The 13,474-nt window shown below is 41.2% G+C and overlaps 2 protein-coding genes across 10 annotated transcripts; both read right to left on the reverse strand.

The window, feature by feature from the left end:
* Nucleotides 1–123: 123 nt before the first annotated feature.
* Nucleotides 124–12,919, reverse strand: LOC120711580 (diacylglycerol kinase 5-like). 5 transcript variants are annotated; one of them, XM_039997158.1, is made up of 14 exons: nucleotides 5,629–5,900; nucleotides 4,949–5,171; nucleotides 4,715–4,837; nucleotides 4,485–4,613; nucleotides 3,495–3,580; nucleotides 2,981–3,104; nucleotides 2,791–2,839; nucleotides 2,386–2,468; nucleotides 2,195–2,262; nucleotides 1,733–1,810; nucleotides 1,388–1,475; nucleotides 1,179–1,295; nucleotides 615–1,027; nucleotides 124–267 (listed from the first exon to the last, which is right to left on the reverse strand). In XM_039997158.1, the coding sequence occupies exons 2-13, from the start codon at nucleotides 5,168–5,170 to the stop codon at nucleotides 692–694; spliced, it is 1,503 nt and encodes a 500-aa protein (XP_039853092.1). In that variant the 5' UTR covers nucleotide 5,171; nucleotides 5,629–5,900; the 3' UTR covers nucleotides 124–267; nucleotides 615–691. The 5 variants fall into 5 exon arrangements, with proteins under 5 accessions (XP_039853092.1, XP_039853095.1, XP_039853096.1 ...); XM_039997161.1 differs by having other exon boundaries at nucleotides 5,657–5,839; XM_039997160.1 differs by lacking the exon at nucleotides 5,629–5,900 and adding an exon at nucleotides 12,857–12,919 and having other exon boundaries at nucleotides 127–267.
* Nucleotides 7,876–13,016, reverse strand: LOC120711581 (diacylglycerol kinase 5-like). 5 transcript variants are annotated; one of them, XM_039997166.1, is made up of 13 exons: nucleotides 12,886–13,016; nucleotides 12,152–12,374; nucleotides 11,918–12,040; nucleotides 11,688–11,816; nucleotides 11,165–11,250; nucleotides 10,671–10,794; nucleotides 10,481–10,529; nucleotides 10,074–10,156; nucleotides 9,868–9,935; nucleotides 9,405–9,482; nucleotides 8,981–9,068; nucleotides 8,772–8,888; nucleotides 7,877–8,620 (listed from the first exon to the last, which is right to left on the reverse strand). In XM_039997166.1, exons 2-13 carry the CDS (start codon nucleotides 12,371–12,373, stop codon nucleotides 8,288–8,290), a joined length of 1,500 nt encoding a protein of 499 aa, XP_039853100.1. In that variant the 5' UTR covers nucleotide 12,374; nucleotides 12,886–13,016; the 3' UTR covers nucleotides 7,877–8,287. The 5 variants fall into 5 exon arrangements, with proteins under 5 accessions (XP_039853102.1, XP_039853100.1, XP_039853101.1 ...); XM_039997167.1 differs by having other exon boundaries at nucleotides 12,152–12,388; nucleotides 12,886–13,013; XM_039997164.1 differs by having other exon boundaries at nucleotides 12,857–12,996.
* Nucleotides 13,017–13,474: the final 458 nt, after the last annotated feature.

Genomic DNA, 13,474 nt, shown 5'->3' on the forward strand with positions numbered 1-13,474 from the left:
TCCGTACTAGTGTCCTTGTATGCTGAAAGATTACATTTCTTTTTTGAAAAAAAGAAATATTTTTTGAGGGTAGAAATATTTTAATTTTTCAAGTAGCGTTATTATATTAAGATAATACAACAATACTTGAAAGATTACATGCAGTAGCAATATATCTACATTAAATATCTGAGCCACTTTTTAACAAAAAGCAAACGCTGTATTCTTGAATGGAAAAAAAATTAAAAAAATGTTCGTGTGTTTCTGCAATTATACACTGGATCCCCACTTAGGGCCCGTTTAGTTCCCAAACCCAAAATTTTTTGGGTGTCACGTCGATCTTTGACCGGATGTCGGGAGGGCTTTTCTAACACTAATTAAAAAACTAATTTCAAAAGTCACTTGGAAACCGCGAGACGAATATTTTGAGGCCTTTGACCGCATCATTAGCACATGTGGGTTACTGTAGCACTTATGGCTAATCATGCCTTAATTAGGCTCAAAAGATTCGTCTCGTCGTGTACATCTAAACTGTGTAATTAATTTTGTTATTTAATTACATTTAGTGCTTCATACATGTGTTCAAAGGGGAGGTGAAAATTTTTGGGCGAAAATTTTTGGGAACTAAACGGCCCCTTATACAGGGCTGAGGCAATCAGATAGCAAATCAATTCCTATGATCAGAATGCACAGGCCAATGCAGAAGCCAAGCTCAACTGAGGTGAGCAATGTCGATCTCGTCAGGGAGCTTGAAGGTATCCGCGGCCCCAAACTTCCTCCTGCCATCCTCCCACTCGTCTTCGTCCTCCTCCACGGCATCCTTGTCGTCGCCATGGCTGTTGTGGGCCGGCGATGGTAGCGACGGATCATTGACGCTCTTGGACCTGCAGGGCTCGTTTGCCAGCATGGTGACCTGCCTGAGGTGGGAGATCTCCACGACGACGGTGTCGTCATCCTTCGGGAGGGGCTGCTTCCACGGCTCTCCATCCACCCTCATGAACGTGTGGTCCGCCGCGCCTTTGTGGAACTCGAAACGGACTCTATGGGCCTGCCAAGGAGGATGTTGATACCGGATTTGGATAGCAAGGTCAATCCATGGCAGTGTACCAAACAACCAAAATGGTAATCACATTCCGTTTTCAGTTTGTGTTTTTTATATGTAAGATGGACAAGGAAGAGGTAGCAGAAGCAATTCACACCTGCGCAATGCGAGTACCATGTCCATTAGGGGCCAACAGGACCAGCCCATGCCAGGCGTCACGGAAGCCGACAACCTCAATGAGTCCATCGTCGACAAAAGGTGCAGTAAACTCACTCTACACATTGCCACAACAAACTTGTGAACAAATTACCATGGATTGCAGTTCATGCATGATCGATTGACAGAAATTAAGAAACAGGAACCCACATCTGCTGCTCTCCTTGTGCCAGGCATGCCCCAAGGATTCAGTCCTCCAGAAAAACTAGGAAGGTTCAGACAGACAATTGACCGAATGCTGCAGGAGTCACAAATGCAGGTTACAAACCCATCTGCTGCCTTAGAGCAATACAGATACCCAAGTAGTATTTTGTAAGGCACAACAAACTGAACAGAAAAAGGGAATATTAACAAGTGAAATGCAAGAAGCTTTGATCTGTCAATCATACTCGTAGGAATATATTGATGTATAGGAGAAAAACAAACAGGGATCTGATGAAAGTAAAGGCATTTTTTTTTCTCAGAACCCGAAGAGTAAAAGGCCTCAAAAGTTACCTGTGATGAACCTGAAGTTCCTCCCACTGGCTACCAGGTCTTTTCATGACCTTTACCTTTGCAAGTTGAGCAAGGTTCCTGGAAATAAAGCATTCTAGCTTATCATTTATACACAAAAGGAGAGGAAGGAAAACCTCAAAGATGCACACAGAGTGACAGAAAAGTATATGTTTTAGCAATATCACTGAAGCTATAGCCTCCCAGATTACAAATTCAAATTGCAAAAGATGGTCGCGATTTGGAGCAATGAAAAAAACATAAAATTAATAGCTAGTACAGTTAAAGAACAAAGAAGACCACCCTCCCCTTCCCATGCTCCTTCGGCAGTCTAATTTCATATGTAACGCTAAACATGATCAAGATAAGAGGCTCCATTAGTCATGGACGGCAAGCATCACACAAGCATTGCAACGTAGAAGATGTTTCTTTGATCCGGAATTATGATAAATTAGTGAACTTTACCTTGATGATGGTTGACTTAGAGAAGCGCAAAACCATCCTTGTTTAAGTCCAAGCTTAGCATATGTACCCTGTAGACAATTCAAAAGGTTCAGCATAACTTAAATAATACTGGATGGGCATTTGACTTAATCAAATGAGAGAAAATATAGTAAAGAAACTGAGCCCACGAACCTATGAAAAATAAAAATTACCTGATTTGTCAGCTGGTTCCTGAACTTCTCTGGATTCCTCTTCCTTTCAGAATGAAATGCATAAGACACTTCTGCATCCATCCCTGCAACATGTGAAGTCATGCGTGTCATGATTAACTGTTGACTCACTGGAGTCTGGATTCTTTTTTTTTATGTTGCTAAAAGGATTCTGTGAGAAATATGGATTAAAAAAACATAAAATGGTGATCTGCCATCACATTAATGGCAGTAGATCTGCAGTAGCTTCCTTAGTGGGTCAGTAAAATCACTATCCTTGGTATCATGAACTAGCACCCAGCATCGCAGATCAAGATAAAAATACAAATACACAATTGCATAGTTTGAGGTAAAAAATAGTTTTCCCCTTATTTCAGAAATATACAGAGGAGATTAACAAAGCCTTACCCATGCTAAAATAATTCCAAAATCCTCCACGGAATGTGTGGTAACCTTCCTGAAGTAAAGAAGAATCATCAAGGAAGCTTTGAATTAATTCCAGTAACCAAATGTCTTTGCCAGTAATGGTGCATACACATTATTTTAAACAAGTATAATCCCATAAAAAAAGAATAGCAACACAAAAAGGACATCTTACCATATTGAAGGAGTCACCACTTGAGACACGGTGAAATGCATGCAACGAGTGAGGCAACTCTAATGGAGCAATAGGATCACATGGACCTTCTTTTGGAACTCGCATTCTCAAAATGATGTGCCAACTGAAACATCAAAGTGTGCATTAAATTGAACCTGCCTAGGCATGAAATAGAGAAGAATAAGCATGATTAAACTGAGGAAGGACATCAACATGAAGAGTTAATTATTTTAATTGCAATTTCCTTAGAAGCAGTAGATAAATATATTAGAAGAATAAGCATGCTGCATTATTGAATCACATATTAGACAAGTTTATTTTTGGCTGCAAACACACAGGAGGGCTGCATTTTTCATTACTAAGAAAAATAGTTTCCTACAGACTTCCACAAGAATGTGGGCTAGATAAGCACAAACAGAAGATTATTAGGAAAATTCAGCAATATTTTCATCCTCGTGACAAGCATTAGATATGTTTAAAAACCTAACAATGAACTCTATATTTCAGGCAGTACCTATCAATCTTAATTTCTTTTGCATGCTTAACTAGCCCAAGGAACGATTTTACAGCCTCTTGGTCCGTAGAAGGATTCTTCTTTCCCTGCAACATTGAATTCAACACAAATTATGATCTTTTCTTACATGCATGCAAGGTCGCAAGCTAAAGTTCAGGTGAGAAAAAAGAGCCAGTACAACAACAACATAGCCTTTTTTCCCAAGCAAGTTGGGGTAGGCTAGAGATGAAACCCAAAAGAAATAAAGGTCATGGTTCAGGCACATTGATAGCTAGTCTCCAAGCGTTCCTATCCAAAGCTATCTTTTTAGAGATATTCCAATCCTTAAGGTCTCTCTTAACCGACTCATCCCAAGTCAGTTTAGGTCTACCTCTACCCCTCTTTACATTATCGACCCGCTCAAGAACCCCACTACGCACCGGCGCCTCAGGAGGCCTCCGTTGGACATGTCCAAACCATCTCAGCCGATGTTGGGTAAGTTTCTCCTCAATTGGTGCCACCCTGACCCTATCCCGAATAGCTTCGTTTCGGACTCTATCCCTCCTTGTGTGCCCGCAAAACCACCGCAACATCCGCATCTCTGCTACACTCAGTTGCTGGACATGTCGCCTTTTTGTAGGAGTCAGTCCATCAATAAAATTGTACTTGCATGACCTGCTAGAACCCAAAATGGTGAAACAACTTCACAAAATCTTCTACACTCACAGCAGCATAAACCAACAAAATAAACATTAAAAAAGTAAGTTGATCCTACGCAAAGCACTAAAAAGTTGTAGACATGCAGTATACAAGTAACAGAGGGAAGACATAGTCATTGGTGCACCAGCATAGACCTTAGGTAGGTGAATCACCTTTTTTTTTCTTTCTGCTACCTTTTATCATGGATGAGGAAATATATAAATAGCCTCCCAATCCCCTTTTGTGTGGAACATATGGCACACAAAAACATAAGATAAATACATTTTATTAGAACCGTTGCTGACCACCTACCCATCCAAATGAAAAGGGGAGGTTATTTCCTGTTCCCAGAGGCACAGTCGCAACTGGAGGTGGGTGAGCAAGCTTAAGGTCACTGACCACCCCAAGCAGCCAGCTAGCTGTACCATCACCGCCTGCAACCTAGTTGAATTACGTTGAGTCAAGAAAACTAAAATGGCAAAGGCGAAGAGACAGCCATCTCTGTATAATATAATCTGAATTCTGAAAGTGTTAACGCTCACAATTAGCCTCAGCCTCCTCCAAATTTGAACAGCAAGAATGTCTCCTTCCATCTTGAGTCTTTCAAGATTGACATATAAACGGTGCAACACCTTATCTGGAGCCTCTTCTGAGAGGTCAAAAACCTGAAAATAACTGAGCAGCTCTCACAATAGTGCCACATCCACAATGCTACTATGGACAGATGAAAAGTGCATTTCCATGCTCTAGTATTTACAAAAGGGCAGAACAGGTACCTGCGCTTCATTGAGGAGCTCACGGTATGTTTTGATCAAACTACTTCCAAGTTGGCCGCCGGACCTTGAGTTGATGAACACTACTACAGGACAGGGAGGGGCATGATCGACAATCAGTTGTTGGGCATCAGGCTTCAGAATGTAATCTGGAATGTGGTATTCCTCCAAGGGGCCACATGGCTTAGAACAAGAACCAACCACGATATCTGCCTCCCCTTCCATCCTGCAAAATATGTTCTGCGCAATTTTAATGGGCTCACTCTCCCAAATAGGATGCAGGTGTTACAAATATGAACAGCACTGATATTTTAGCATCGCCAATCTACAATACTCGTGACTAGTTTTGAAGCACATTGAGATTACAAGAAATGGAGAAGAAGCGGAATCTGTGTCCACTCGTGATTCCCTACCCCGACAATTTTCCTCCTCAAACAAGATTTAGTGTTGCAATATTATGCATCATTACTTATATGTAAGAATCTTGCCATAGTTTTGAATGTACCATATCTATCATTTACAGTACAGATACGCAAGGGGCGGATCCAGCATAGTAAAATAGTTTGCAAATAATCGAATTTAGTGGATATATAATTCATCTATCTATATACTTATAATTGGGTCAGATCCGAATAAGATTAGGTTTCACCCGCCAAAAAAAAAAGAGAATAAAATCAGCTTACACAAGGTTTGGGGAGATCGATTTCGCACAGCGGGAAGGGAAGGCGACGGAATGGAACGGAAGCGCGTCCCTGGTGGATATTCGTCGCCGGCTCTGATCCGACGAAAACCTCGCGCAGGAAGGATGGCGCCGCTCGCCCAAACGCCCAGGCGTCGGCGCCAGGAAAGAAAAGCCAGTGAGAGAGCGCCAGTGGGCGGGTGGGCGTGGGGGGAGTCAACTCAACGGGTGGAAACAGAGGCGAAAAAGTTCGAAGGAATAACCGAGAGGGAATTCCACCTGAGACATCAAGGGTGTTTTTGTTTTCACCGTTTATAAGCCTTTAGGAAAAAAAAATTTCTAGAGGAATGTTAGAATTGCCAAGGTAGAAAAAGATTTGAGAATTAGAGTCAATTTCTTACATTTCTTTAGGAAACCGATTTTTTACCAAACATGGGCGGGTGGCCGTGACAAGTCGCAGATGCACGCTGAAAATTTAGGGAGTTCATCATCTAACTTTCAGATCTAAGGGGGTTGGAGCCCATCCTGCACCTCCCTTAGATCTCCCCGTGACCGCGACGATGATCTTGGAGCAAGCATGGAGGATGAGGATGTGCATTGCTACCAACACTAGTCATGGTCGAGACATAGACCATATGGTATGTCTAATGAATACAACTAGCCATGGTCGAGACATAGACCATATAGTATGTCTAATGAATACAGCATTATACTAGCGCTGGTAAAACAAAAAAAATGTAAAAATAATTAAAAAGGCTAAAATTATTTGAAGTGTAATTGTTTCCTTTCTCTTTTGTATGATACCATTCTCATCTTCCTCTTACGCCACCATTAGAGAAAATTAAAAAAATCTTGATAGGAATTATCATTTTTATTTTTATTTTCCATAAAGGGCTCGACTACCTTTAGGTGACATTATTTATATGCAGTTAGATCCTTGCCGCAAAATTCTATGGCCATGTCTAGCAGTGACGTGGTGTCCATTTTCAGATCCACTCCCACTACCCTACTCTCGCTAACTTAGTTTCATATGACTGATATGTGTATTTGTCGGAAGTCATGACTAGGTTAGCAATATATAAAAGATATACTCCAGACGCCTCCATCCTAGTCTGGTCAATTCAATTCATCCAACCAAACATAGCAGGAAACGTTGCAATCTTGGCATATGGAAATTGCAAATATGAAATACTTTTGTTATTTTGATCACAAAAGGCATAAATCATCTTACAACATTCATCCCATCTACTTACTAATAGTGATACTGAAAAAGGTCTTAAGCTTTACGACTAACATATAGCATACACGAAAAAAGGTCACCTCAAATGTATTTAGTATATCTTTTTCATAAAATGCATTTTGTTTATCTTGATGTGGTAGAAGTCACTTCTAGGCTCCTTACCTCTTTTGTAATCATTTTTGCGGCCTCGTGAACTTGTTAAAAGTATTGTTTATGATATCATTAATTACCTTAAATTGAAATCTTACATCTCAAATGAGATATAGTTATGATAAAAATAAAAGATAGAATGTTTTGCAAACCTATGAAAAAATAGTTATGAGCCTGCCATTATACCCAACCTTATTAAAAGTAGTATCTTTGTCAGGAGTCAATGTTAGTTTCCAAGCAAAGGAAATATCATTTAACTAAACACACGCCAAGGGGGAAAATCTAACTAAATTCAAATTCCTAGAACAGTGCATTGAGCAGAATCAAAAATACAAAAAAAAAAAGGACTGAGCCATCAAACTGCAACACAACATTGTTACATCACCTTATCAAGAAACGGTTATAGCGGATCCAAGATCGAATTCACCAACAGCTCATGGCGCGAGAATCCTTGAACCAAGAATTGTTCAGGTGCCTTGAATTGTTACCTGCGATTCTGAGATTCGGGCAAAGCACCTCGTGTCGCCACTGCCTGCCTCGGTGAGCTTGAACCACAAGAGGATGAGATTTGGCTGATCCAAAGTTTATTTTTTGGGGGAACTGATGGAAGGATGGGAATGGGATGGTGGCAACAAGCGTGTGAGTGGTGACGGGAGGAGGACAAGAGGCAGCCAGACAGCCACTCTCTTCATCGTCCTGGGCTCTCGCATGTTTGCCATTTTAAGCCTTTGACTTTCATTTTTTTCACTTGAGTTGTGGAAGCACACAAATAAAATGCATATATTTGCATATTATTTTGATGATTATGTGAGGTTATCAGAATATACATCGGCCATGTTCTGGAATAATTTGGAGGATGACTATCATTGATCAACATTTTTTTTTTGGGAATGCTCATTCACATTTTGCAAAAAGGTGTTCAGTTTTACAAGTTTCCACTAGCTGAACCAGAAAAGATAAAATCATCAACACGTTTCACATCCAAAAAGGGTCAATGGTGAAGACACTCTTTGAGAAGTATGTGCAGGGGCATACGTCGTCCTTGTTTTGGAGCTTGATGCAATCTTGTGCTAGAAGCTGGCTCTTTTTGCACTTTAAGTGATCTAGATTTGAAGGCTGAGGTTGAATGTATAAGCTTGGTACAGAGAGCTTGAACTTTATATTCTATATATACTATAAAAGTTGAAATTAGGCCCACCTTATTCCCAAATCCCAATCCAAGTTGAAATAAATTCCTGTGATCAGAATGCACGCGACAATGCAGAAGCCAAGCTCAACTGAGATGAGCAATGTCGATCTCGTCAGGGAGCTTGAAGGTATCCGCGGCCCCAAACTTCCTCCTGCCATCATCCCACTCATCTTCGTCATCCTCCGAGGCATCGCTGTCATCGTCAAGGCAGTGGGCCGGCAATGGCAACGACGGGTCGTTGACGCTCATGGACCTGCAGGGCTCGTTTGCCAGCATGCTGACCTGCCTGAGGCAGGAGATCTCCACGACGACGGTGTCATCGTCCGTCGGGAGGGGCTGCTTCCACGGCTCTCCGTCAACCCTCATGAACATGTGGTCCGCCGCGCCTTTGTGGAACTCGAAACGGACTCTATGGGCCTGCCAAGCAGGATGTTGATACTAGATTTAGATAGCGAGGTCAATCCATGGCAGTGTACCAAACAACCAAAATGGTAATCACATTCTGTTTTCAGTTTGTGTTTCTGATATGTAAGATGGACAAGGAAGAGGTAGCAGAAGCAATTCACACCTGCGCAATGCGAGTACCATGTCCATTAGGGGCCAATAGGACCAGCCCATGCCAGGCGTCACGGAAGCCGACAACTTCAACCAGTCCATCGTCAACAAAAGGTGCAGTAAACTGCCTCTGCGCATTACCACAACAAACTTGTGAACTAATTACCGTGGATTGCAGTTCGTGCATGACCGATTGAAAGAAATTAAGAAACAGGAACCCACATCTGCTGCTCTCCTTGTGCCAGGCATGCCCCAAGGATTCAGTCCTCCAGAAAAACTAGGAAGGTTCAGACAGGCAATTGACCGAATGCTGCAGGAGTCACAAATGCAGGTTACAAACCCATCTGCCTTAGAGCAATACAGCTACCCAAGTAGTATTTTGTAAGGCACGACAAACGGAACAGAAAGAGAAAATATTCCCAAGTGAAAGCAAAAAGCTTTGGTCTGTCAATCATACTCGTCGGAATATATTGATGTATAGGAGAAAAACAAACAGTTTCATCTCCATAAGAGTGGCAAGGTTTTTACGTTGGCTCGCCAAGCCTTAACACAACCCTCCTCTTTTACCCAGGCTTGGGACCGGCCATGGCGGAGTTGAGAAAAACAAACAGTGCTCTGATAAAAAGTAAAAGGCGTCAAAAGTTACCTCTGATGAACCTGAACTTCCTGCCACGGGCTACCAGGCCTTTTCATGATCTTTACCTTTGCAAGTTGAGCAAGGTTCCTGGAAATAAAGCATTCTAGCTTATCATTTATCCACAAAAGGAGTGGAAGGAAAACCTCAAAGATGCACATAGAGTGACAGGAAAGTATATGTTTAGTATTATCACTGAAGCTATAACCTCCCAGATTACAAATTCAAATTGCAAAAGATGGTGGTGATTTTGAGCAATGAAAAAAAAAACATAAAATTAATAGCTAGTACAGTTAGAGAACAAAGAACACCACCATCCCCTTCCCATGCTCCTTCTGCAGTCTAATTTCATATGTAACACTAAACATGATCAAGATAAGAGGCTCCATTAGTCCTAACGGGGAGAATCACACAAGCATTGCAACATAGCAGATGTTTCTTTGATCTGGAATTATGATAAATTAGTGAACTTTACCTTGACGATGGTTGACTTAGAGAAGCGCAAAACAATCCTTGTTTAAGTCCAAGCGTAGCACGTGTACGCTGTATAAATGATATACATTGACAATTCAAAAGGTTCAGCATAACTAAAATAATACTGGCTGGGCATTTGATTTAATCAACAGAGAGAAAATATAGTAAAGAAACTGAGCCCACGAACATATGAAAAATAAAAATTACCTGATTAGTCAGCTGGCTCCTGAACTTCTCTGGATTCCTCTTCCTTTCAGAATGAAATGCATAAGACACTTTTGCATCCATCCCTGCAACATGTGAAGTCATTTTCATGATTGACTGTTGACTCACTGGAGTCTGGATTCTTTGCTTTTTATGTTCTTAAAAGGATTCAGTGACAAATATAAATTTAAAAAAACAGAAAATGGTGACCTGCCATCACATTAGTGGCAAACGATCTGCAGTAGCTTCCTCAGTGGGTCAGTAAAATCACTATCCTTGGTATCATGAACTAGCAACCAGCATCGCAGATCAAGATAAAAATACAAATACACAATTGCATAGTTTAAGGTACAGAATGGTTTTCCCCCTCATTCAGCAATATACAGAGAAGATTAACAACAAAGCCTTACCCATACTAAAATAATTCCAAAATCCCCCGCGGAATGTGTGGTAACCTTCCTGAAGTAAAGAAAAATCATCAAGGAAGCTTTAAATTAAATCCAGTAACCAAATGTCTTTGACTGTAATGGTGCATACGCATTATCTTGAACAAGTATAATCCCATAACAAAAAGAATAGAAACACAAAAGGACGTCTTACCATATTCAAAGAGTCACAACTTGAGACACGGTGAAATGCATGCAACGAGTGAGGCAACTCTAATGGAGCAATAGGATCACAAGGACCTTCTCTTGGAGCTCGCATTCTCAAAATGATGTGCCAACTGAAACATCAAAGTGTGCATTAAATTGAACCTGCCTAGGCATGAAATAGAGAAGAATAAGCATGATTTAAACTGAGGAAAGACATCAACATGAAGAGTTAATTATTTTTAATGCAATTTTCTTAGAAGCAGTAGATAAGATAGAAGCATGCTGCATTATAGCATCACATATTAGGCAAGTTTCTGTTTTGCTGCGAACAAACAGGAGGGCTGCATTTTTCATTATTAAAAAAAATAGTTTACTACAGACTTCCACAAGAATGTGGGCTAGACAAGCACAAACAGAAGATTATTAGACATATTCAGCAATATTTTCATCCTCGTGACATGCATTATATAAGTTAAAAAACTAACAATGAACTCTATTTACCTATCAATCTTAATTTCTCTTGCATGCTTCACTAGCCCAAGGAACGATTTTACAGCCCGTTGGTCCGTAGAAGGATTCTTCTTTCCCTGCAACATTGGATTCAACACAAATTATGATCTTTTCTTACATGCATGCAAGGTCGCAAGCTAAAGTTCAGGTGAGAAAAAAAGAGCCAGTCCATCAATAAAGTTGTACTTGCATGATTTGCTAGAACCAAAACAGTGAATCAACTTCTCAAAATCTTCTACACTCACAACAGCATAAACCAACAAAATAAACATTAAAAAGTAAGTAGATCCTATGCAAAGTACTACAAAGTAGTAGACATCCAGTATACAGGTAATAGAGGGAAGACACAGTCATTGGTGCATCAGCATAGTGAATCACCTTTTTTCTTTCTGCTACCTTTCATCATGGATGTAAAAAATATATGAATAGTTTCCCTTTCCCCTTTTGTATGGAACATAAGGGACACAAAAACGTAAGAGAAATAAATTTTACTAGAAAGTTGCTGACCACCTACCCATCCAAATGAAAAGGGAAGGTTATTTCCTGTTCCCAGAGGCACAGTCGCGACTGGAGGTGGGTGAGCAAGCTCAAGGTCACTGACCACCCCAAGCAGCCAGCTAGCTGTACCATCACCACCTGCAACCTAGTTGAATTACGTTGTGTCAAGAAAACTAAAATGGCAAAGGCGAAGAGACAGCCATCTCTGTATAATATAATCTGAATTCTGAAAGTGTTAACGCTCACAATTAGCCTCAGCCTCCTCCAAATTTGAACAGCAAGAATGTCTCCTCCCATCTTGAGTCTTTCAAGATTGACATATAAACGGTGCAACACCTTATCTGGAGCCTCTTCTGAGAGGTCAAAAACCTGAAAATAACCGAGCAGCTCTCACAATAGTGCCACATCCACAATGCTACTATGGACAGATGAAAAGTGCATTTCCATGCTCTAGTATTTACAAAAGGGCAGAACAGGTACCTGTGCTTCATTGAGGAGCTCACGGTATGTTTTGATGAAACTGCTTCCAAGTTGGCCGCCGGACCTTGAGTTGATGAACACTACTACAGGACAGAGAGGAGCATGATCGACAATCACTAGTTCGGCATCAGGCTTCAGAATGTAATCTGGAATGAAGTATTCCTCCAAGGGCCCACATGGCTTAGAACAAGAACCAACCACGATATCTGCCTCCCATTCCATACTGCAAAATATGTTCTGCGCAATTTTAACGGGCTCATTCTCCCAAATACGATGCAGGTGTTACAGATATGAACAGCACTGATATTTTAGCATCACCAATCTACAAGACTCGTGACTAGATTTGGAGCACAGCAAGATTACAAGAAATGGAGAAGGAAACGGAATCTGTGCTCACTCGTGATTCTTTTTTTTTTTTGGAGAAAGTTCACTCGTGATTCTCTACCCTTACAATTTTCCTCCTCAAACAAGATTTAAAGTTGTAATATTATGCATCATTACTTAAATGTAAGAATCTTGCAATAGTTCTGAATGTACCAGTCTATCATTTACAGTACAGATACGCAAGCAGGGGTGGATCCAGTATAGGATATGGGCGTACATATATACACCCTAAAATATTGTGGAAAGAGTCGAATTTAGTGGATGTCAGATCCGACTAGATTAAGGTTGCGCCCGCAAAAAAAAAGAATAAAATTAGCTTACACAAGGCTTTGAGGAGATCGATTTCGCACAGCGGGAAGGGAAGGCGACGGAATGGAACGGAAGTGCGTCCCTGGTGGATATTCGTCGCCGGCGCCGAGCCGACGAAAACCTCGCGTAGGACGGCGCCGCTCGCCCAAACGCCCAGTCGTCGCTGCCAGGGAAGAAGGGCCTGCGAGAGAGCAAGAGGGCGGGCGGGTGTGTGTGTGTGGACTGGTGGTGGTGTGTGTGGTGGGGGGTGGTGGGGAGTCAACGGCAAGAAAGAGAGGAGAAAAAGTTTGAAGGAATAAGGACAGGTGAGGGATTCGCAATATCGAGCCTTAGCATCTCGTGCCCAATAATTCTATTCCCAATAATGTTGGATTGGGACTTAGCTAAAAAAAATCTATGTCCAAAAAGCAACCATTTCTCCAACAGTGGCTCTATTTTTTTCCTTGCAAAAAAAACTTTAGGATGCGCCACCTCATCCCAGGTGAGACCCAAAGCGTCATTTTTTTTGTTGATCCATCGCTAGTGATCATACTTCTTTAGCTACATACTTTGATCAAATAATTTTGAAGATTGCTTGGAGGAAACCTCCGGCCACGTCCAAAATTTCACCGAGCAATCCCTTATTCCACA

The sequence above is a fragment of the Panicum virgatum genome, chromosome 6K, assembly GCF_016808335.1.
Source record: "Panicum virgatum strain AP13 chromosome 6K, P.virgatum_v5, whole genome shotgun sequence".
Taxonomy (NCBI): Eukaryota; Viridiplantae; Streptophyta; class Magnoliopsida; order Poales; family Poaceae; genus Panicum; species Panicum virgatum.